A 23961-nucleotide genomic window follows, 5' to 3' on the forward strand; every position below is an offset into this window, starting at 1 on the left:
AAGAGCAAAACTCCATCTCAAAAAAAAAGAATCTAGTCCTCTGGAATACGGTGGGAACATAAATATGATGGATTTCATTTCATCCCATGATTAAGTTAGGGGATTGTGCAAATATAGTTAAGCCCCAAAACAATTCACTTTGAGTTAATCAAAAGAGAGATTGTCCTGGGTGGGCCTAACTCAATCAGATGAGCCCTTAACAAGGACTTCCTGAAGTCAGAGACTGGATTCATAGCTTGAGAGAGACATGGTCCTCCTGGGCTTGAAGAAGTAGTAAATTTGCTATGGTGTGGGAGGGCCTATGAACAAGAGGCCTCTAGGAGCTGAGATTGACCTCCAGCTGACAAGCAGCAAGAAAACAGACCCTATGCCCTCTAACCACTAGGAAGTGAATTCTGCCAACAAACTGAATGTGCTTGGAAGAGAACCCTGAGCTATAGATGAGACCTGCAGCCCAGCTGACACTTTAATTGCAGCCTTATAAGACCCTGAGCAAAGGGCCCCATTGAGCCATGCCTGGACTTCCAACCTACAGAACTGTAAGATAATAAAAGGGTGTTGTTGTAAACCTCCAAACTTGTGGGAATTGGTTCCACAACAATAGAAAAACCCATACAAGTATATACTCTTTTGTGCCTGGCTTCTTTCATTAAACATTCTGTAATAGTCCGTTTTCACACTGCTGATAAAGACATACCCGAGACTGGGAAGAAAATGAGGTTTAATTGGACTTAACAGTTCCACATGGCTGGAGAGGCCTCAGAATCATGGCAGGAGGCAAAAGGCACTTCTTACATGGCAGTGGCAAGAGAAAATGAGGAAGATGTGAAAGAGTAAACCCCTAATAAAACCATCAGATCTCATGAGACTTTTTCACTATCACGAGACTAGCACAGGAAAGACCAGCCCCCATGATTCAATTACCCATCCCTGGGTCCTTCCCACAACACATGGGAATTCTGGGAGATACAATTCAAGTTGAGATTTGGGTGGGTACACAGCCAAACCATATCACATTCTTTGGAGGGGATTTATCCATGTTATGTGCAGAAGTGGTTTGTTCTTTTCCATTGCTCCATTTTATTCCATTGTATGACTATATCATAATTTATTCGTGCCTTCTGTTTTTGGGCATTGAGGTTGTTTTCAGTTGTTTTGATTGTGAATAGTGCTGTTAGGAGCACTCTTATACGTACGTATTTTTGGTGTACATATGTGCTTGTGTCTGTTGAGCATTGCTAAGGATAAATAAAGCTGGACACTAGTTAAAACAGTAAGGGCAGATTTTAATCAGTAACATGCTATTGCAATAAGATAGAGGTTCCAGTGTAAACTGAGCTCAACTTCAATTTCTACAGAAGCGACTGAGTGTTTTACAGGGAGAAGGAGGGCATAGGGAGGTGGTCAGGCTGGGGCTCAGTAGAGTCAGGGAAGTGAAAAATCACAAAGGGCTGGTCAGTGTCCATGCAGGTTAGTCCAGCTGCATCTGTTAGCTGGCAGTTAATAAAGTCAGAATTCTGTCTTTCCACAGAGACTGGGAGACAGTGGCCCTATCCTTCCAATGATTACATTTCAAAGGAATGGCTTATCAGGTCCTTGAGAAAGACACTCCTGAGTTGTAGGAGATACATATATGTCTCAAACGGACAGAGAAAGGATTCATGTTGTAAGCTCTTTTTAATAAATGTTCTGAGAACAAGTGACAGTGGTGCCTGTCATCCCGTGTCGGCTAAAACAAGCAGTCCATTATTCTGGCAACCTTGAGTTTTCTTAGGCAGGAACTTTAAGGGAGGCTACGGCCATCTTAGTGATAGGGTCTTGAGCTTTCAGAGACTATGTTAGTGTTTGTTTAAGCCTTTTAATGTGGAGAGAAAAGGGATGGACAAAATCACTTATGTCACGAGTCTGTTCTTTTCATAGGCCAAGGTGAGGCCTAGTTAAGAAGAGGATTCAGAGGAGCCTGGCTTGGGTTTGGTTAAGAAAAGAACATTAGCATATACCTGGGGTGGAATTGCTAGGTCATAGGGTAGGTATGTATGATAGTTTTAGTAGATACTATCAAACAGTTTTGCAAAGTGGTTGTACCAATGTATATACTCTCAGCAGGGAATGAGAGCTCCCCTTGCTCCACATCCTTGTCAACACTTGACAGTCTCAGCTTTGTTTTGTTTTGTTGATGTTGCTATTTTTACAGGTGTACAGTGGTGTCTCATTATGGTTTTAATTTGCATTTGCCTGATAATGATTTTGCATAACTTTTCCCATGCTTATTTAGATATTCTTCTGTATGAAGTCTCTGTTGAAGTCTTTTGCCCATACTTTTATTGTGTTGTCTTCTCCTACTCTTTGGCTCCCTTTTTCACTCTCTAATGATGTCTTTGGATAAACAGAAGTACCTTTTTTTTTTTAAGAGACAGTGTCTGTAATAAAAGCCTGGGAATGCAGTGGCACAATCATAAAGTACAGAAGCCTCAAACTTTTGACTTCAAGCAATCTTCCCACTTCAGCCTCCCAAGTTAGCAGGGATTACAGGAAGATGCCACTGCACCTGGCCAGAAGTATTTATTTTGATAAAGCCAAATTTATCAATACTTTCTGTATTAGTTCTCACACTGCTATGAAGAAATACCTGAGACTGGATAATTTATAAAGGAAAGCGATTTAATCGAATCACAGTTCCACATTGCCAGGGAGGCCCCAGGAAATTTACAATCATGGTGGAAAGCACCTCTTCACAGGGCAGCAGGACAGAGTGAGTGCAAGTAGGGGAAATGCCAGATGCTTATAAAACCATCAGGTCTGTGAGACTCACTCACTATCACAAAAACAGCATGAAGGAAACTGCCTCCATGATTCAATTACCTCCACCAGGTCCCACCCTTGATACATGGGGATTATGGGGATTACCATTCAAGGTGAGATTTGGGTGGGGACATGGAGCCAAACAGTATCACTTTCCTTTATTGCTGTTGATGTTTGCATCTTGTTTATGAAATCTTTCCCTACTCCAAGGTCATGTAGATGTTCTCGCTTACCTTCTAGAATTGTGCTGTCCAAATACAGTAGCCACTGTTTCATACTTGAGATGTAGCTAGTGTGAATGAGGAACTGAATTTTTAATTTTTAATTAATTTAAATTTAAAAACTGAAGCAGTGTAAAATGGTTTTCTATTAAACACAACTTTATTTGATAGGGTTACATTTCACTTTAACCATTAAAAATGTATCATCTGAACAGAGACATACTATATGTGTAAAATATGCATCAGATTCTGAAGACTTAGTATGAATGAAATAATGTAAAACATCTCATTAATAATTCTTGGCTCAGTGCAGTGGCTCATGCCAAATGATGTTGCATAACTTTTCACATGCTTATTTAGATATTCTTCTGTCAGAAGTCTCTGTTGAAGTCTTTTGCCCATACTTTTATTGTGTTATTAGCCCTTTTGTCATTGATTTGTAATCTGTATAGATTCTGGATATAAGTCCTTTGTTAGATATAAGAACTTTGAGAGGCTGAGGAAGAGGATTGCTTGAGTCCAGGAGTTCAAGACCAGCCTGGGCAACATAAGGAGACCCTGTCTCTATAGAAACTAAAAAAATTAGCCAGAGATGTTGACACATGCTCATAGTCCCACCTACTCAGCAGGTGTGAGGATCACTTAAGACCAGGAGGTCGAGGTTCAGTGAGCCACGATTGCACCACTGCACTCCAGCCTGGGCAAGAGACCAATACTGGTCACAAACAAATAAACAAATAAATAAAAAGTTGAAATGATATGATTTTTGAAATTGGTGGTAAATAAAATATATTAAAATTAATTTTATTTTAAAAATATTTTTAATGTAGCTATTAGAAAATTTTTAATTACATGCATGGCTTGTATTATATTTCTATTGGACAACACTGTTACAGAAGCCTTATTATTTTCCTTTCACAGTCATATCTATGATGAAACTGGGATAGATTTTTGGGTATTCTGTGAGGTAAGGTGAAGGTTTACTTTCTTCCATGTTGTTATCCAATCAATTAAGCAGCATTTATTAAAAAGGCCATTCTTCAGCCAGGCATGGTAGCTCACACCTGTAATCCCAGCACTTTGGGAGGCTGAGGCGGGCAGATCACCTGAGGTGGGCAGTTTGAGACCAGCCTGACCAACATGGAGAAATCCCATCTCTACTAAAAATACAAAAAAAAAATTAGCCGGGCGTGGTGGCGCATGCCTGTAATCCCAGCTACTTGGGAGGCTGAGGCAAGAGAATTGCTTGAACTCGGGAGACTGAGGTTGCAGTGAGCTGAGATCGTGCCATTGCACTCCAGCATGGGCAACAAGAGCGAAACTCTGTCTCAAACACACACACACACACACACACACAACATTCTTCTCCTCCCACTGTATTACAGTGACAGTTTTGTTATAAATTAGGCAGTCTGTTTTGGGTCCTTCTCTTCTGTCTCACTGGCTGGTTTGTCTGACCTTGTTCCTGAATCACACTGTTTTCATTATGCGGTTTTATAATAAATCGTCATAGTCTAGAGTAAATCCTTCACTTTGTTCTTCTTCAACATTGTCTTAGTATTCTTGGCTTTTGCATTGCCATGTGACTTCTGGAATGAATTCATCAATTTCTACATTTGCTGGGAATTTGAATGGGATTGTATTGAATCTATAGATAAATTTGGGGAGAATTAACATCTTTGCAATACAGTAGTTTCCCCCTTATCCACAGGGGGTACGTTCCAAGACCCCCAGTGGATACCTGAAACCATGGATAATACTGTATTAGTGCATTCTCACACTGCTATAAATATACTACCCAAGACTGGGTAACTTATAAAGGAAAAAGGTTTAATTGACTCTCAGTTCCACATGGCTGGGAAGGCCTTAGGAAACTTACAATTGTGGCAGAAGGGGAGGCAGGCGCATCTTACATGGTGGCAGGCAAGAGAAAGCATGTGCGAGAAGCAAAGCGGGAAGACCCCCTTATATAACCATCATATCTCGTGAGAATTCACTATCATGAGAACAGCATGGGGGAGACCACCCCCAAAATCCAATCACTTCCCTCTCTCAATATGGGATTACAGGTCCTTCCTTTGACACTTGGAGATTAGAATTGGAGATGAGATTTGGGTGGGAACACATAGCCAAACCATATCATTGTATTTACTACTACATTTTTTTACTGTACATACATACCTATGATAAAATTTAACTTATAAATTACCACAGTAAGAAATTAACAACTAATGATAGAATCATTATAACAGTATACTGTAATAAAAGTTGTGTGCCTGTGACCTAGCTCTCACAAAATATCTTACTGTAGTGTACTCACCTATTTTTTTACCACAGTCAACTGTGGATAACTGAAACTGAGGAAAGTGAAACTGTGAACATGGGGTACTACTGTAGCGAGTCTTCAAATCCATGGACATGATACATCCCTGAATTTATTGAGGTCTTCAATTTTTCTTAATGTTTTCTAGTTGTAGAGACCTTGTACAATTTTCATTAGATATTTTCCCAGGCATGTGGGGTTTTTTAAATGCGGATTCAAATGATATGGTTTTTAATTGATTAAAGACATTTGATAGCTTTAGAATATTGAGTCTTCCCATCTAAGAACACCCTATAGCCCTCTATTTAGTCAGATTTTTAAAAATTATTTACATTTGACGGTATTGTTGATAAAGGTATTTTGCATTTCTGAAGGTTTATTTCTAGATAGTCATTTTTCTTGCTTATAATACACAAAAGAAAAATACTCGTAAGTATAGAGCTTTTCACAGATTGAACACATACCTGTAATAGAAGCTAGAGGAAGACATAACATTACCAGAACCCCAAAAGTCCTCTGTTTCTTTCAGTCACTAATCCCACATGGCTACCATCTACCACAAAGATAACCACTGATTTCTAACAGTATTCATTAGGTAAATGTAACCTTTTCTTTCAACATTTTTTTTTGAGATTTATCCTCATTGTTTCTTGTGGTTGCATTATTCTTCTGGTAAACTATATTTCATTGTGGGAATATACAGTGATTTATCCGTCGGTTCTGTGATTGACTATATGGTCATTTAGGTAGGAAAACAATTGAATTCATCTACTCTACCAAACTCTAATTTTTTATTGAGGTATAATTTACATGCAATAAAATTTACCCTTTTAAAATGTGCAGTTCCATGTGTTTTTACAGTTGTATATAGTAATGGAACTGCTTCCAAAATCAAAATAGAGATATTTTCACCATCCTAAATGGTCTTCTCATGACTCTTTAGAATTAATCCCTTTTCCATATTCCCAGTCCCTGGAAAACACTGATTTGTTTTCTGTCTCAATAGTGTTGCCTTTCCTAGAATGTCATATAAATGGAATCATACAGCATGTTGTCTTTTGTGTCTGGCTTCTTTCACTTAGCATAATGCTTTTGAGATTTATGCATGTTGTTGCACATTTCAGTAATCCATTCCTTTTTATTGCTAGTAGGATTTCATTGTATGGATGCGCCAACATTTGTTTATCCATTTACCAGTTGATAGACATGAGATGGGGTTTAGTTTCTGAATGCGAATAAAGCTTCTATGAACATTAATGCACAGGTCTCTGTGTAGAGACATGTTTTCATTTGCCTTAGCCAAGTTCCTAGCTATGGGGTTGTTTGGTCATTTGGCAAGTGCATGTTGAGTTTTATTTTTAAACTTGTCAAATTATTTTCCAAAGTGACATGCCATACAACCATGCACAAGAGTTTCGGTTACTGTACATCCATGCTAACACTTGACATTGTCAGACTCAAATTCTAGCCATCCTAATGCCTATGGTGGTATCTCATTGCAATTTTAATTTGCATTTCCCTAGTGACTAATGATGTTGAGCTTCTTTTAATGTATGAATTTTTTATTTGTATATTTTTTGGTAAAGTAGCTTTCAAATCTTTTGCCCATTTTTATATTGTGTTGTTTCTTAGTTTTGAGTTTTAAGAGTTCTGCATATAAATAAATCCTTTATCAGATATATGTTTGCAACATTCTTTCTTAGTCAGTGGATTGTTGTTTCATTTTCATTACAGTATCTTTCAAAGAGCAGAACTTTTTAATACGATGAAGTCAAATTTATTGATTTTTTCTTTTATAATTTGAGTTATAGTTAAGTATCTTTGCTAAACTCGAAGTCACTAAGAATTCCTCATATGTTTTCTCCCAAAAGTTTTATAGTTTCTAGATTTTCGGCTTCAGCCTTTAATCTGATTCTAGATAATTTTTTTACATTGCAATGAATGCAAGATTCTAGTTAATTTTTTATAGTGAATGTAAGTCATGGGTTTTGTTGTTGTTTTTGTTTGCCCAGAGGTATCTAATTGCTTCAGTACCACTTGTTTTAAAGACTGTTCTTTCCCCATTGAGTTACTTTGACACCTTTATATATAATCAATTGACCATATATGTGTAGGTCTATCTCTGTACTCTCTAATCTGCTCCATTGATCTATACAATCATCTTCACACTAAAAGCACACTTTCTTGATTATTGCAGCTTTAGGGTAAGCCTTTCTTTTTCTTGTCTTGTCTTTGAAACAGAGCCTCACTCTGTTGCCCAAGCTGGAGTGCAGTGGCTTAATCATAGCTCACTACAGCCTCCAACTCCTGGGCTCACGTGATCCTTCTGCCTCAGCCTCCTGAGTAGCTGGGACTGCAGGCACACACCAGCATGCCTGGCTAATTAAAAAACAATTTTTTTTAATAGAGACAAGGTCTCACTATGTTGTCCAGGCTAGTCTTGAACTCTTGAGCTCAAGTGATCCTCCTGCCTTGGCTTCCCAAAGTGCTGGGATTATAGGTGTGAGCCACCAAGCCCAGCTAGAATAAGTCTTGAAAACAGGTAGGGAAAGTCTTACAACTTTGTTTTTCTTAAAAATTAATATGGCTGTTCTAGGTCTTTTGTGTTTTCATATAAATTTTAGAATTAGCTTATCAGTTTCTACCAAAGAAGCCTACTGGAATTTTGCTTGTTATCTATAGATCAGTTTGGGATAAACTGACACCTGTTTGGTCTTTCAATCCATGAAAATGGTGTATCTCTCAATTTATTTAAGTTTCTTTCACTTTAATTTAGAATGTTTTTTTTTAGTTTTCAGTGTGTGGATTTTTCACACATATTAAATTTATCTTTTAAGTATTTCATGTTTTTGTTGCCATTGTAAATAAAATTGCTTCCTTAATTTTGCTTTTAAATTGTTCCTTATTAATATGTAGAAGCAAATTAACTTTATATTGACCTTACTAAACTCACTTATTATTGTAATAGCTTTTAAATAGAATTTTAGCAAGATAATCATGTTGTCTGCCAATAAAGACAGACTGACATCTTCCTTTCCAGTTTGTATACCTTTTTTTCCATTCTCTTGCCTTATTGCACTGCCTAGGACCTCCTATACAGTGCTGAATAGAAGTGGTGATAGTGTACACCATTGTCTCTTTCCCAATATGAGAGAGATTGTATTTCACCATTGAGTATAATGTTTGCTGCAGATTTCTTTTGTTAGTCCTTTATTAGATCAACAAAATTTCCTTCTATTCCTAGCTTGCTATGAGTTTTAATCATGAGTAATGATAAATGTAAGCAAATGCTTTTTCTGCATCTGTTGGATAATCATATGCTTTTGTTACTTTAGTCAATATGTGCTAAATGACATGATTTTATATGTAACTTTTTTGTATTTTTTACTTGATAAATCATAGTTTTGTTTGTGTTTGGGATACATGTGATATTTTGATGCATATATGTAATGTGTCATGATCAATCAGTAATTGAAACATCAATTACTTCAAACATTCATCTCTTCTTTGTCTTAGGAAACTTACAATTCTTCTCTTCTAGCTATTTTGAAATTTACTATAAATCATTGTTAACTATAATTTTCCTATTGTACTATCAAATATTATAACTATTTCTTCTACTAATTGTATTTTGTACCCATTACCCAGCTTCCCTTTAGCCTTCCCTCCCCACTTCTGCTTCCGTGGTAACCACCATTCTACTGTCTATCTCCATGAGATCCACTTTTTCATTTTTAGCTCCTGTATAAGTGATAATATGTGATATTTGTCTTTCTGTGCCTGGTTTATTTCACTTAACATAATGACCTTCAGTTTCATCCATGTTGATGCAAATGACAAGATTTTATTTTTTATGGCTGAATAATATTCCGTTGTGTATATATATACCACATTTTCTTTATTCATTCATCTGTTTATGGACAATTAGGCTGATGCTGTATCTTGGCTATTCTGCTGCAATAAATGTGGGAATGTAGATGTCTCTTCAATATACTGTTTTCCTTTCTTTGCGTTATATACTCAGCAGTAGGCCTGCTAGATCATATGGTAATTCTGTTTTTAGTTTTTTGAGAAACCGCCATACTGTTTGTCATAATGGTTTTACTACTTTATATTCCCACCAACAGTGTATAAGTAAATGTTCCCCTTTCTCCACATCCTTGCCAGCATTTTTGATTTTTTGGTCTTTTTGATAATAGCCATTCTAACTGGGGTGAGATGATATCTCATTGTGGCTCGGATTTGCATTTCCCTGATGATTAGTGATGTTGAGTATTTTTTCATACACTTGTTGGCCACTTGTATGTCTTCTTTTAATAAATATCTATTCAGGCCTTTTGCATTTTTTATTTGAATTATTTGGTTTTTTGTACTGAGTTGTTTGAGTATCTTATATATTCCGGTTATTAATCCCTTTTCAGATGGATACTCTGCAAACATTCTCTCTCATTCTTTAGGTTGTGTCGTCATTTTGTTAATTGTTTCCTTTGCTGTACATAGGCTCTTTTGCTTGAATAATCTCAATAGCCTATTTTTGCTTTTGTTAGCTGTGTTTTGAGGTCTTTCCCAGAAAAATCTTTGCCCAGACCAATGTCCTATAGCACTTCTCCAGTGTTTTTGTCTAGTAGCTTCATAGTTTCAGGCCTTAAATTCAAGTCTTTAATTCACTTTGAGTTTATTTTTGTGTATGGTGAACGATGGAATCTAGTTTCATTCTTCTGCACATGAATATTGAGTTTTCCCAGCACTATTTATTTAAGAAACTATCCATTCCCCAATGTATGTTCTTGGCACCTTTGTTAAAATGAGTTTACTGTAAGTGTGTGGACTTATTTCTGGGTTCTCTATTCTGTTCCATTGGTCTATGTATCTGTTTTTATGCCAGTATCATGCTTTTGGTTACTATAGCTTTGTAATATAATTTGAAATCAAGGAATATGATACCTCCAGGTTTGTTCTTTTTGCTCAGGAATACTTTAGCTATTTGGGGTCTTTGGTGGTTCTGTACAAATTTTAGGATTTTTTTTTTCTATTTCTGTGAAGAATGTCATTGGTATTTTGATAGGGGTTGCATTGAATCTGTAGATGGCTTTGGGTAGTATAGACATTTTAACAATATTCTTCCATTTCATGAGGATGAGACTTCTTTCCATGTTTTGGGTGTCTTCTTCAATTTCTTTCATCATTGTTTTATAGTTTTTCTTGTAGAGATCTTTCACTTATTTGGTTAAATTTATTCCTAGGTGTTTTTTTTAATTTGTTTGTAGCTATTATAAATGGGATTGCTTTCTTGATTTCTTTTTCAGAAAAGAATCTTGATTGATTGCTCTTAGTGTATAGAAATGCTACTAATTTTTATATATTGATTTTGTATCCTGAAAATTTACTAAGTTTATCAGTTCTGAAAGGGTTTTTGTGTGGAGTCTTTCAGTTTTTCTGAATACAAAATCATGTCATCTGCAAATAAGCATTATTTGACTCCTTCTTTTCCAGTTTGGATGCCACTTATTTCTTTTTCTTGCCTAACTGCTCTGGCTAGGACTATTTAGATATTTGAATATTAAATCATTATTGTGTTCCTGAAATAAACCCAGCTTGGTCGTAATGTACTACCTTTTTATGTATCACTGTATTGAATTTACTAATTATTTTTCAGAGTTTCACACCTGTGTTTATAAATGATGTTGGCCTAAAATTTTTCTTTCTTTTTTTTTTTTTTTGGTTGGTGTTGTTGGTTTATTTTATTTTATTTTATTTTATTTTATTTTATTTTATTTTAAGACAGAGTCTTGCTCTGTTGCCCAGGCTGGAGTGCAGTGGCACAATCTTGACTCACTGCGACCTCTGCCTCTGGGGTTCAAGAGATTCTCCTGCCTTAGCCTCCAGAGTAGCTGGCGCACGCCACCACACCAGCTAATTTTTGTATTTTTCTTAGAGACAGCGTTTCACCGTGTTAGCCAGGCTGGTCTCAAACTTCTGACTGCCTTGGCCTGATCCACCTGCCTCGGCCTCCCAAGGTGCTGGGATTACAGGTGTGAGGCACCATGCCTGGCCAAATTTTTCTTTATATCTTTATCAGGTTTTGGTATTAAGCTTACGCTAGTCTCATAACACAACTTGAGAGTGTCCTTTTTCTGTTCTCTGGAAGAGCTTTTTGTTTTAATATTGGTGACATTTTTATTAAACATCGGGAAACAAATGAAGTCATATAACCTAGAACTGTTTTTGTGGAACGTTTTTTAATTATAAATTTAGTCCCTTTAATAGAGAACTAATCACATTTTCTATTTCTTCTTGTGTTTGTTTTGGCAAATTGTGTTTCCAATGAATTTATTCAACCTACGTTTTTTAATTTATTATAATAGTTTATATAAAAACAAATTTTTTAAATTATTATTATATAATAGTTTATATAATAATTTCCTTTAATAATACTCTATGGGACTTCTCATCCCTAATATTGGTAATTTTTGTTTTCTGCCCATTTTTTGCTTAATCATTCTTAATTTTGTATTTTTAGAGTCAAATTTTCGCTTTGTTGATTTTCAATTTTATTTCTGCTTTATCTTTATTGTCTTTCATAATCTGTTCTTATCTTGATTATTTGCTTCCTTTTACATTCTTTAGGTTCAATTGTGGTTCTTTTTCTAGCTTCTTGAAATGGATCTTAGAACAACATTTCTCAACTTTTTTTTATTTTTTTTGCATGATGTGTGTTTTATGTAAGGCTCTAAATTTCTCTCTAATTACTACTTTAACTGCATCCCAGTCATTCTGTTATGACACACTTTTATCATCAGTCAGTTTAAATTTATTTATATTTTTTCTTCGATCCACAGGGTGTTTAGAAAAATATTACTTAATTTTGTCAAGTCCAAGAGAAAACTTCTCCCTCACCCTCTGAAAGGTTGCTGAAAATCACCAACAAAAGGCAGTTTAACAGGAGAAAAGGCATACAAATTTATTTGATCATAGTTTTTTGTGACATGGGAGTCTTCAGAATTCAGATCCAAAGATAGAGGGAAACTGTTCATTTTTATGCTTAGGTTCAACAACATATGGATTGTCATGAAGAAATATAATTGGACAAAAAGAGTAAAATCTTATGCTAATAGACTGGGGAAACCCAGCAAGGCCTGTCTCTTCAGATCTTTCTTGGCCTCTCTGTACAGCATTCCTTTATTTTGGGTATGGGGCAGGATCGTCTCTGGAATAGGAGTCTTAAGATCTAGAGTCGGCCGGGCGCTGTGGCTCACGCCTGTAATCCCAGCACTTTGGGAGGCCGAGATGGGCGGATCACAAGGTCAGCAGATCGAGACCATTCTGACTAACACGGTGAAACCCCGTCTCTACTAAAAAAATACAAAAATTAGCAGGGCGTCATGGCGGGCGCCTGTAGTCCCGGCTACTGGGGAGGCTGAGGCAGGAGAATGGCGTGAACCCGGGAGGCGGAGCTTGCAGTGAGCCGAGATAGCGCCACTGCACTCCAGCCTGGGCGACAGAGCAAGACTCCGTCTCAAAAAAAAAAAAAAAAAAAAAAAAGATCTAGAGTCAAACAAGGCAAGTCAGATCATTTCTTTATGGACAGTATTTACACAGAAAGGTGGGTGGAAAGTTAGAGTAATATTTTTAGATTTTATGTCTGGCTTTGAGGGAAAGGGGTTCTGGTTGTTATGACCTGCCTTGAGGAAGAGGGAGTCTAGTTTCTATGAATAACCGCGGGGGGAGAATGAGAGGCCAGGAAGGCAGGAGAAGGTCAGAGAAAGCTGCTTCTGAGACCCTACAATTTCTACATGATTGTATTGATTTCTAGCTTAATTCCACTGTTATCCAAAGACATACTGTGTGTGACTTAAGTCCTTTGAGATTTGTTGATACTTGCTTTATAGCTTGACATATCATCAATTTAATAAATGTTTCTTATGTACTTCAAATAATTTATATATGTGTATATGTACATAGATATTAATATACTCTAGTTATTGGATGTGATATTCTATATTTGCTTATCAATTAGGTCAAATTTATTAATAGTGTTTAGTCATATCTTCTATATCCTTGCTGATTTTTTTTTATTTTGTCTGGTTTTTCTGTCACTTGCTAAGAGAGCTTTGTTTAAAATATCTAACAATGGTTGAGGAGTTTGACTATTTCTCTTTCTGGTTAAGTAAGTTTTTGCTTTATATAGTTTGAGGCTATGCTGTTAGGTATGTACACATTTCTGATTGTTATAGTATACTTTTGAATTGATGCTTTGATAATCATTAAATGTCCCTGATTTTTGTTGTATTTCTGGCCTTAATGTCTTGGTCTGATTTTTTTTTTTTTTTTTTTTTGGATAGCTATACAAAGTTTCTTTTGGTTTGTTTTTCACATGATATCCCGTTTTCCTTCTTTTACTTTAATGTTACTGTATTATTATATTTAAAGTGTCTGTCCTATAAGCAACCTATAGTTTGGGTTTCTGAAAATCCAATTTGATGGTCTCTTTTATTTTGAATATTTAGTCTACTTACAATTAACATAATTACTGATATATTTGGGTTTAAATCTATCCGTTTACTGTTTGTTTTTCATTTGTCTCATCTGACTTGTTCATTTTTTCTCTTTTCTTGCTTTATTTTTAATTAATCCGGAATTTAAAAATTCAATTTCTTCTCTTTTACTTATTATTTATGTAATACATAGTATGTAGTGCTTGTCATTATGTATAGTTTGTTCATTATTATTTTGGCGGTTACCCAAGAGACTATAATGTTAATTGATAACTAAAATGAATCTATATTAAATTAATTCTCTTATCTCCTTCTGGATAACCTAAGACTTTAGAAAACTCTATTTTTTTTTTTTCTTTGAGATGGAGTCTCGCTCTGTCGCCCAGGCTGGAGTGCAGTGGCGCGATCTCGGCTCACTGCAAGTTCCGTCTCCTGGGTTCACGCCATTCCCCTGCCTCAGCCTCCCGAGTAGCTGGGACTACAGGTGCCCGCCACCACGCCCAGCTAATTTTTTTTTTTTTTTTTTTGTATTTTTAGTAGAGACGGGGTTTCACCGTGTTAGCCAGGATGGTCTCGATCTCCTGACCTCGTGATCTGCCTGCCTCGGCCTCCCAAAGTGCTGGGATTACAGACTTGAGCCACCTCGCCCAGCCAGAAAACTTTAAACTCCATTTATCTTCTTTCAACTTTTGTGTGATTGCTGTCATATATTTTAATTCAACACATATTTTAAACCCATAGATATTATAATTATGGTTTGAAACAGTCCTGAATGTGCATGGATTCATGCACATTTTCTATTTTAGTGGTTCTTCATCTTTTTCTGCATCACGATACTTTCATCTTAGATTGGTTTTCTTCTGCCTGGAGAACTCTCCGTGGCATTCCTTTTAGTGTGAGTCTGCTGAGGATAATTCTGCCAGGTTTTGTTTGAAAACATTTCACTTTTGCCTTTGTTTTTAAAGGATATTTCTTTAGAATATAGACTGCAAGTTGACAGTAGGCACTGTCTTTCATCATTTAATGATATCATGCCATTGTTCATAGCTTCCATTGTTTCTCTTCAAAGTCAATTGTCAGTCTTATTTTTACTTCTTTGAAATCAATACATATTTGTTAGCTTCTTACAGTATGCTTAAATCATTGATTTTAAACCTTTCTTCTGTTCTAATATAAACAAGGTAAAGCCATACATTTCCCTCTGGGCACTGCTTTAGCTGAATCCTACAAATTCTAATATGTTGTGTTTTCATTCCGTTCAAATTGTTTTTAATTTTCTTTGTAGTCTGGGTGACAGAGTGAGACTCTGTCTCAAAAATACATTGTTTTAATTTTCTTTGTGATTTCTTTTTTTGACCTATGGGTTATTTAGAAGTGTATTATTTAATTCTCAAATATTTTGTGGATATTCCAGAGTATCTTTCCGTTATTAATTTCTAATTTCTACTTTAATTCTCCTGTTGTCAGAGAACATGGTTTTTATTATTTCAATCTCCTTAGAACTTTATCAAGATAGTTTTAAAGCCAAGGATATCGTCTAACTTAGGAAATGTTTCCTGTGCACTTTCAAATAATCTGTTGCTGTTTGGTGAAGTGTTCTATGATGTGAAATAGGTCAAGTTGTTTAATAGCGTGTACAAGTTGCATACTCTTACTTTTGTGAACTTATTCTATCAATTTCCAAGAGAAAAGGGTTAATACCCCTTAGCTATAATTTTTGAATTGCCTATTTTTCTTTTCAGTTTGGTCAATTTTTGCTTCATGTATTTTGGAGCTCTGTAATTAATTAATATTTAATTAATCAAGCATGTCTGTATTTTGTTTCTTTAATTTAATCAAGTGCACACATATTTAAAATTGTTTCATTTTCTTGATAGGTTTACCTTTTATTATGGAATGTTCCTCTTTATCTTTGTTAATATTCCTGGTCCACAGATTACTTTGATACAGCCACATGATCTTTCTTATTGATTCGAGTTATCACACTCTAGTTTTTCTAAATTTTTACTTTTAATTTCTCTTTATATTTAAAATGAATTTATTATAGACAATATATAGCAGGTTCTTGCTTTTTTAAAATCCAGTCTGACAGTATCTTCTTTTTAATTGCAATGCTTTGACTGTATATATTTAGTGAAAATGTTGACAGTAATTGTTTCAATACATTAACATGAGATATCTTTTGATTTCTTTGTGTCTTCAATTTCTTTTATTAATGTTTTATGATTTTCAATGTATAGGTCTTTCACCTCCTTGGTTAAATTTATTCCTAGGTGGGTTTTTTTTGAAGTTATTATAAATGAGATTTTTTTCATTCTTTTTCAGATAGTTTGTTGTTCATGTATAGAAATGCTCCTAATTTTCCTATGTTAATTTTGTGTACTGCAACTTTACTGATTTATTATAATAGTTTTTTTTGGTGGAGTTCTTGAGCACATTTATAATAGCTATTTCAAAATTCTCATCTGCTAATTCCCTCATATCTGTCATTTCTAGGTCTGCTTTTATTGACAAATTTTTCTCTTGATTATCAGACTTGTCCTGCTTTTTTACATATCTAGTAATTGTTCACCAGCTGCCAGACTCTGAATGTTACATTGTAGCATGTCTATGTTTTGTTTCTTTAATTAAGGAATTAAATAGGCAGTAAAGAATATTTGGCAGGCAGAAGTAGGGTAACTTGCAGATCACTTGTTTTCCTTTGAAGGCTTGCTTTTAAGCTTTGTTCAGGTGAATCTATAACAACCTTTACTCTAGGGCTAATTCATTCCCCGTGATTTTTCTGTGGTCTCTATCAATGCCTCAAATTTTTGTTCTACGCTGGCTAGGTAGAACTTGAACGTCTCTCAGTCCTAAAGAAGCTTTCAAGATTGTTTAGGCTACAACTTTCCAGCAGCTATTTGCCCAACCTCATAGAGTTTCTCTTTATGCATCTATAGTTTACTATAAGCAATAGACTCAAGGGGATTTCTATGCTTAGGTGTGAATTTCTTCTTTTCATAGCTCCCTCTTCTCCAATACTCTGCCCCACGTATTCCAGCTGTCTCAGCCTGCCCAAACTTTCATCTATCTTTTCAACTCAATGAATCTGTTATGCTTTATTTAGTTTCTTCTTACCTGTACTGTGATCTGGAAAGACCCTCTAGGCAGAAAGTTACTGTGATTGTAGGACTTTCCTCATTTGCTTCTGTTCTTGCCTTTATCACAGTTCTGCACTGCCTGTTGTTCAGTGCCTGAAAATAGATGCTTCATGTATTTTGTCTTAATTTTCAGTGCTTTGTGTTGGGAGATGAATTCCAGAATCAGTCATTCTAACACAGCCAGAGTGGAACAATGCTGCAAAGTCTTCAAGATTTTACAAATGAAAAGTGTACTAGGCCAGGTGCAGTGGCTCACACCTATAATCCCGGCACTTTGGGAGGCTGAGGCAAGTGTATTACCTGAGATCAGGAGTCGAAACCAGCCTGGCCAACATGGCAAAACCCCATCTCTGTTAAAAATACAAAAATTAGCAGGGCATGTTGGTGGGCGCCTGTAATCCCAGCTACTCAGGAGGCTGAGGCATGAGAATCACTTGAACCTGGGAGGCGGAGGTTGCAGTGAGCCCAGATCATGCCACTACACTCCAGCCTGAGTGACAGAGCAAGACTCCATCTCAGAAAAAAAGTACTAGAATGATTGGTTCTGTAATGGAGAGAGTAACAAGAAAAAGACTCAGTGGCAACTATATAACTTCTTTCTTGCCAGAAGTGTAAGAAATGCCTTATCTTTGGAAGCATTTTCTCCTCAATTTCAAAAGAAACTTCAATGGAAATATTTATTTTTTGAAAGTTAAAAGAAGTTTCAACTTAAGTTTATATTTCTTCCATAAACAAAGGCTAACTAGGCAGTTTTCTGCCTAGTTTATATTCCATAAACAAAGGCTAACTTTTCTAATGTTGCAGTATTGTTATTTTAGATCAGTGATGATGATCACGTGGTTCCTGCTGCTCTTGCTGCTACCAACAATAAGAACATTTACTCAGGCACTGCTAATATACCGGCATTGTGCTAGGCACTTTACACTGATTATCTCCACCCTTCCACAACAATTCTGCAAGTTAGAAATCATGATCCTGAGAAACTCAAGGAGGTAAAATTATTTCCTCAAGGTCATATGCTAAGAAGTGAACACTCAGTGACTGAATTACTCAGTGGTCATTTAGTGGCTAGAAATGGGAAACAATCTCAGCTCATCAGTAACAATGCTTCCTCCCATTATTATACTGCTCTCTGATTCTATCTTTACCTGAGCTTTCCATCTGGCACATTAAACCAGAAAACAGGGATGTTTTGCATTATTTTGCTTTGAATAACAACATATGTAAATGTGCTCTTGGAGGCTAAAGCACCCTTATTTTGTCAAACTTGGCCTCTCTCACTAGGGTGAATAGTTGAAAATTTTAAGGAGGAAAAGGCAGACTGGAGAGAATGTTAGCTGACTTGGAGGTGCTTCTCCTTTCCCCCGATCCAACACCTATTTCTATTCAGACATAAGCAGCCACAGCAAAATAAAGATTAGTAAATTTCGTATCGTGGAGTCCTAGCTGGTCCTGATATTCAGTAATCAGAGTGGGTTAATCCAGCTATTACTCATTAACTCTGCATCATGTTGATGTGTAGGGGCAGATGTTCTTGCTGAGAAGAATAAAAGCCTCCTGTGGCACCTGGAAGACCTTATCACACGTGGTCCCTGGCCAGATCACAGAGCGATTCTAGTTAACGTGGGCACTTTGCTGCCTCTAACCATCTACCTCTTGTTCAGAGACTGGCATATCTCCTCGAATTCGGCTCTCCCTTGGGCCCTGTGTTGTTGAGCCATCCCTATCTTAAACTGCCTTTCCTGGCATTTGAATCACCACTTCGATGATGTGATAATATCTGCAAGTTGGGAAAATAAAAATGGCATTTGTTTAGCCATAATTAATGAAATATTTATGTTGCATGAGACTATGTGATAAAACCTTAGGCTTAGAGTCCTTTTGCTTCTGATTACATTTGGGATTTTTTTTTTCTATGACCAGACATTCTGACGCCAGCTCTTTTACACTGAGCAGATGTCATGTAGTAAAAATGGGTGCCAGATGCTGTGAGCCGCAGAAGGGCGATTTGTTTAAGAGCTGGCTCCAACTTTTTTGCATTCAATTACTCTGCAGAACGAACCTTACACAAGCATTTAGGTAACTCAACTAACTTCAGACATGCATTTTAATAATAGATTTTATCTCTGAATGCATTCTGAGCAACACACCATATAAATGGTGTTTAAGGAATTAATTGATTTCTGCATAATACCTTGGTTTTTTCTTTTTTCTTTTTTCTTTTTTTAATGTGAAAAGAGAGCTGCAAAGCTCTTGGCAGGGACCCAGAAATGTAATTAACGTGGAGGGCCAAATTTTCAGTTGCCCTTAGGTACTGTTGCCTCATGCTCACGGCAGGTGCAGTGAGGGGAGGGCAGGGAGGAAGGGAATGAGAGTAAGTGGGGGAGGAGGAAGCAGCAGCTTTGGTTCATAAAGCAGGAAATGAAGCTAGCAGTTCATTGAGTTTTTCTGTTCCCATTTCAGACTCCAAGAACTTTCCCCTCAGAGCACAGGTAACAGAGGCTTCCTCTTCTGCCTCTTCAACCTCCTCCTCCTCTGCAGGTGAAGAATTTGATCCCCAGCTTTCCTTGCAGTTAAAGGTAACAACACTTGACCAGCCAAAGAGGGCCTTGGCTGGTGGGGGCTGCTTACCATCCGGATTTCAGAACCAATGTGGGCTCCAGCTGCAGTGGTTTCCTTAGGAGGATCATGTTTCATTGCATCTGACAGAGTGCTCTCTTTACCTTGAACACCCAAAGAATTATCTTCTTTAAAAAAAACTTGTAGAAGTTTGCCTTTCTCAGACACAAATTGGGGAGAAAAAAAAAGACATATTTACTTGAAACCATTTGGTGATGGCAGCTCTTAAAGTGGGTTTAATATGTGGTCCAACAAGCAAACCATCGAAAACATTACAACAAGCAGATGCATATTTCCCTGGGGGAAGCACAGCTTCATTTAAGAAGCACTAGAGGCAGATTGCATGGAAAATGTTATGTTTATTCTAATCAGAAATATGAAATGAACCATGCAGTTGCATCTAGACATGGATACTCCAAAGATCTCTGCTGTGGAAGGGACAAGCCCCGTGCCAGCTGGGGAGATGGCAGACTTCTTTTCTCAATGAACATTAATGTTTTTGGAGAACTCTTTAAACAACTCTCATATCCATAGATTAAAAAACACAAACGTTTTATATGTTTATAAATGTGTCTGTATGTCACATACACAGAGACAGACGTCCCATAACCAAAGCCCATCATTGTTTTCTTTATCCACTGAAGCTGGAGCATTTTCACTGAGACAGTAGAGTACTTGGTGGGGTGGGGGTGGCAGGGGTTATTGAATGGTTGGACCTAAAATGCTTCCCGGGTAGAAAGAGAAGCAGTTCACTGCTCTGGTAGTGTTTATTTTTTGGAGTAGTGAGGATCTGGGGAGGGAGGAGGAGAACCAAATTTATTTACTTACACTCAACTTTTCCATATCTGGCATTAGGAGTTTTGACATCATCTCAAGTCACTCTGGGGTTCCAACTCCCCATGGCCCAGCTTGGAGCAAGGCAGGAGGGGTCTGGGAGGTGTGGTGTGGGGAGGGGAGGAGAGAGGAAGAAAGAGGGAGGGAGAAGAGAGAGAGACAGAGAGAGTTGAGGGAGAAAGATGTATGAATTTCTCATTTCTAACAGTGGTGTCCCTGATTAATTCAGTATTCAACACAAATGAATTCCGTGTGTCTTGTGTTGATTTCTGTGGTTTTCTTACTGCCCCTCTCACCCCCTTGAATGACCCTGAGTTAATTCTATATTCAAATTAGGCAGAGATCCCAGCATCAGCCATCTTGACACTCATGGAAAATAAAAGAATAGAATGGCCCAAACATATTGAAATAGCAAGACGGTGGTATTTAGGACCAGTCTCACAAATAGCTCCTTGTTCTCCTGCTGGCCCAGAACAGAGCCCGCCATCACGTCAGCTTGCCAGGTGGTAAAGCATGCCCGCTTCACCTGGCTTCTGACCTGGCCCACTCTTACACTAAGGGAAGCTGGCAAGAAGATTTCTTTTTTCCAAGTTCTCGAGGGCTCACACTGAAGGAAAGAGAGGAGGTTTTCATCCTCTGGTTTCTTTGTCTCTTCTATCCCATGCAGGTGTGTCCCCAGCCAGGTGGCACGGAGACCATGACAGCTCAAATGAACCTTTGCACAGGAAACGAGGCAGGATGTGTCCTCTTGGCCTCTTCCCTTTGCTTCACCCTTGCTCCCCACTGCCTCTCCTCCCACACCACACCCAGATCTAAGAGACTAAGGCAGGAAGAGACGCAGCAGATTGTCTTTGATTCTGCCAAGTTTCTGCATCTTTTCTTCCCTAGCCCTTGGCGTCTTTCCCTCTCTGCATCATCACCATCAGTGAGGATATAAGAACTGTGCCTTGTATATATAAGGCTGTGTGAGTGTTTATTAATGAAGCATTCTTCTTTTCTGTATCAGCAACTTTTTAATAAAAGGCAATACATGACTTTCTTTCCTCCTCTAGGTTCTGTTTTGCTGACTCTTGAGAAAGAGTCAGAGTTTGATAGCTTTGCTGCTGGGAAGCGCTAAGACCACATGATGCTGTTGAGGCAATTCCCCCCACCTTTCGCCTGGGAATTGCATTCAGTGGTCTTCATTTAGGGGGAACATTGACATTTCTTTTCCATAGTCCCACTATGGAAAAGTAGAGTAGGTCCTTGTTGTGTCTAAACGGTATTTGGCACAAGGAAAGGCAGTATAGACCAAATGAAATGTGGATACTAGATTCAGGCTACCTGTGCCGAACTCCTGGCTCTGCCTATTAATAATTGCATCATCTTGTATAAGTTAATTTCCTCTCTGAGTTTTTATTTCCTTACCTATAATGTAAGTGCAATTTGAGGAATAAATGGGATGATACATGTGAAATAATTAGTACAGTATCTGGCATATAACATTTGGTAAATGAGAGGATTTATTACATAGGTTAGTATAATGGAAGCTCAAGGGGCACTTGTTAATAAATGAACTGACTCCATATAGGCTAAGTTAGACAATCTCTGGATGACAGTTACCATTGATCCCCACCACCTCTTCCCTAGAGCCTTTCCAGAAAGATCCTAGCTGCCCCATGAAGAATCCCCCGTGCAAAAGGTCTGGAATCCCCATTCAGAGTGATTGACAGTCAATCTGGTAGTCATCTCATGGAAACAGAGGTGATATGATATGGAATAAGTTGAGTTCTGAGAGTAAAATTTTCTTCCAAGGATGAAGATCTTTAGGATTTTAGGTCCTAAGGAGAATTCCAGAAAAATAGCCTGTAGGCACCAAGCTAGCTACGACAATTTTTAAATTTCATATTTATTTATTCCAGCATTAAAAAGAAATGTCTAGCATGCTCTAATCCTCATCCTAGTATACAGAAAGTTGATGTGTATGCTCAGAGAAGGAAAAATGAGTAAAAATAGCCCAATTTGAACATTTATTTTGTAGATACAGAATGTCTGTGTGTGTATGTATAATATATACTCCTACACACAAAAATCATAATAGATTTTAGTAAAATGTGATAATCATGCTAATTTAAAATATAATAATATACGAATGCTATAAAAATCATGCTATTAGTATTTACTGAGTGTTTATCCCATGTCTTTTTCAGGTATTCTACAAAAGGCTTAGCCTTATTATTTCATTTAGTCCTTAGTGTATCCCTACAAAGTAGGCAGTAAATTCTTCTCATTACTCTAAAGAGAGCACTGAAGTTCAGAATGTTGTGTGACATTCTGAAGCTCACACAGCTCAGCTGGGATTGGATGCCAGCTTTGCCTGTCTTGTGGGCCCAGTGCTCAACCATTAGTCTCTGCTATTTCTCCCATTTTTAAGTGCCTCCTGAACTTTCCAGTATGTGGAATTAACCACACCATCACTTCGTTTTTCTCTTGTGTCTAAAACCTGGAAGTGATACTATCAAGATCTAGACTTCTACTTTATATGCATCAATTTAAAATTTTTTTAACAAGCACAGGTACACACACAACCCAGTGACAGTAATGCTATAATTGTATAAACAAAGTGAGGTTGGGAAGAGAAGCAATCTCATGCTTCCCTCAAGCCAAAAAACACTTTCATTGGAATGATACATTTCTCCATTTCCAGGTTTAATTAGCCACTGTAGACTCAACCTAAGCACTATTTAAAGTTGTTAACTGGTTTTCATGTAGTGAGAGAGAGCGAGTATGTGTGTGTATGTCTGTCTACTTGCCTACCTGTCTCTCTCTCTCCCAAGCCCCTCATCCCTGGGCCATATCGTAGCACCCCTGTAAAGTATAATTCTTATACCATTCCTTCTCTCAGCTGAACCCAGACAGTATTCTATTATAGCAATTCCCAGCTACAGACCTACACATACACTCCCTCCCAATACACACATAGCAGCTTCCCAATCCAGAACCTACTAGCGACATGTGGCTACTTAAGTTTACATTTAAATTCATTAAAATTGAATAAAATTTAAAATTCAATTTCTAATCCACACTCACTTCGAGTGTCCACTAGCCACATGGGGCTTGTGGCTTCTGTATTTCAGACAGCCACAGCTATAGCTTATTTCTATCATTGCAGAGAGTTCTACAAGATGTCGTTATTTTAGAAGGTAAGCAGTGGCTGGGAATCATTAGTTGGAGAGGGTAGAAGCCTATAATGATATTTTGTAAATTTCAACCCCATTTTTCTCTGACATAATTTTTTTCTCTATTGGTTTTCATAGGAGAAGAAGACACTTAGAAGAAGAAAGAAGCTAGAAAAAGCAACGAAGCAGTTGGTTAAGCAAGAAGAATTGAAAAGACTCTATAAGGCTCAGGTCAGTAAATAGACTGGAGATGAGTGAGTGGGCCTGGGTCCAGGATCCTGGGACTCTGGATGGGAAAGAGTTTTGGGAGTCTGCACTGTATTAGGGAAAGCAGGCTGGAGAAAGGTCAGTCTTGTTCTCTGAGGAACC

The 23961-nt window shown here is 37.3% G+C and overlaps 1 protein-coding gene across 33 annotated transcripts in view; it reads left to right on the forward strand.

Moving 5' to 3' along the window:
- The window catches only part of MICAL2 (microtubule associated monooxygenase, calponin and LIM domain containing 2), a 265639-nt gene that overhangs the window by 206429 nt on the left and 35249 nt on the right, over positions 1-23961 (forward strand). For all 33 annotated transcript variants that reach the window (XR_010147486.1, XR_010147477.1, XR_010147476.1 and 30 more), the window contains 2 exons: positions 19445-19560; positions 23731-23823. Coding sequence is in view for 22 of the 33 variants with exons in the window: in XM_016920387.4 (XP_016775876.4) it covers positions 19445-19560; positions 23731-23823 (209 nt within the window). In the remaining 11 variants the exon portion in view is untranslated. The remainder of the gene's footprint in view (positions 1-19444; positions 19561-23730; positions 23824-23961) is intronic.

The sequence above is a fragment of the Pan troglodytes genome, chromosome 9 (genome assembly GCF_028858775.2).
Source record: "Pan troglodytes isolate AG18354 chromosome 9, NHGRI_mPanTro3-v2.0_pri, whole genome shotgun sequence".
Taxonomy (NCBI): Eukaryota; Metazoa; Chordata; class Mammalia; order Primates; family Hominidae; genus Pan; species Pan troglodytes.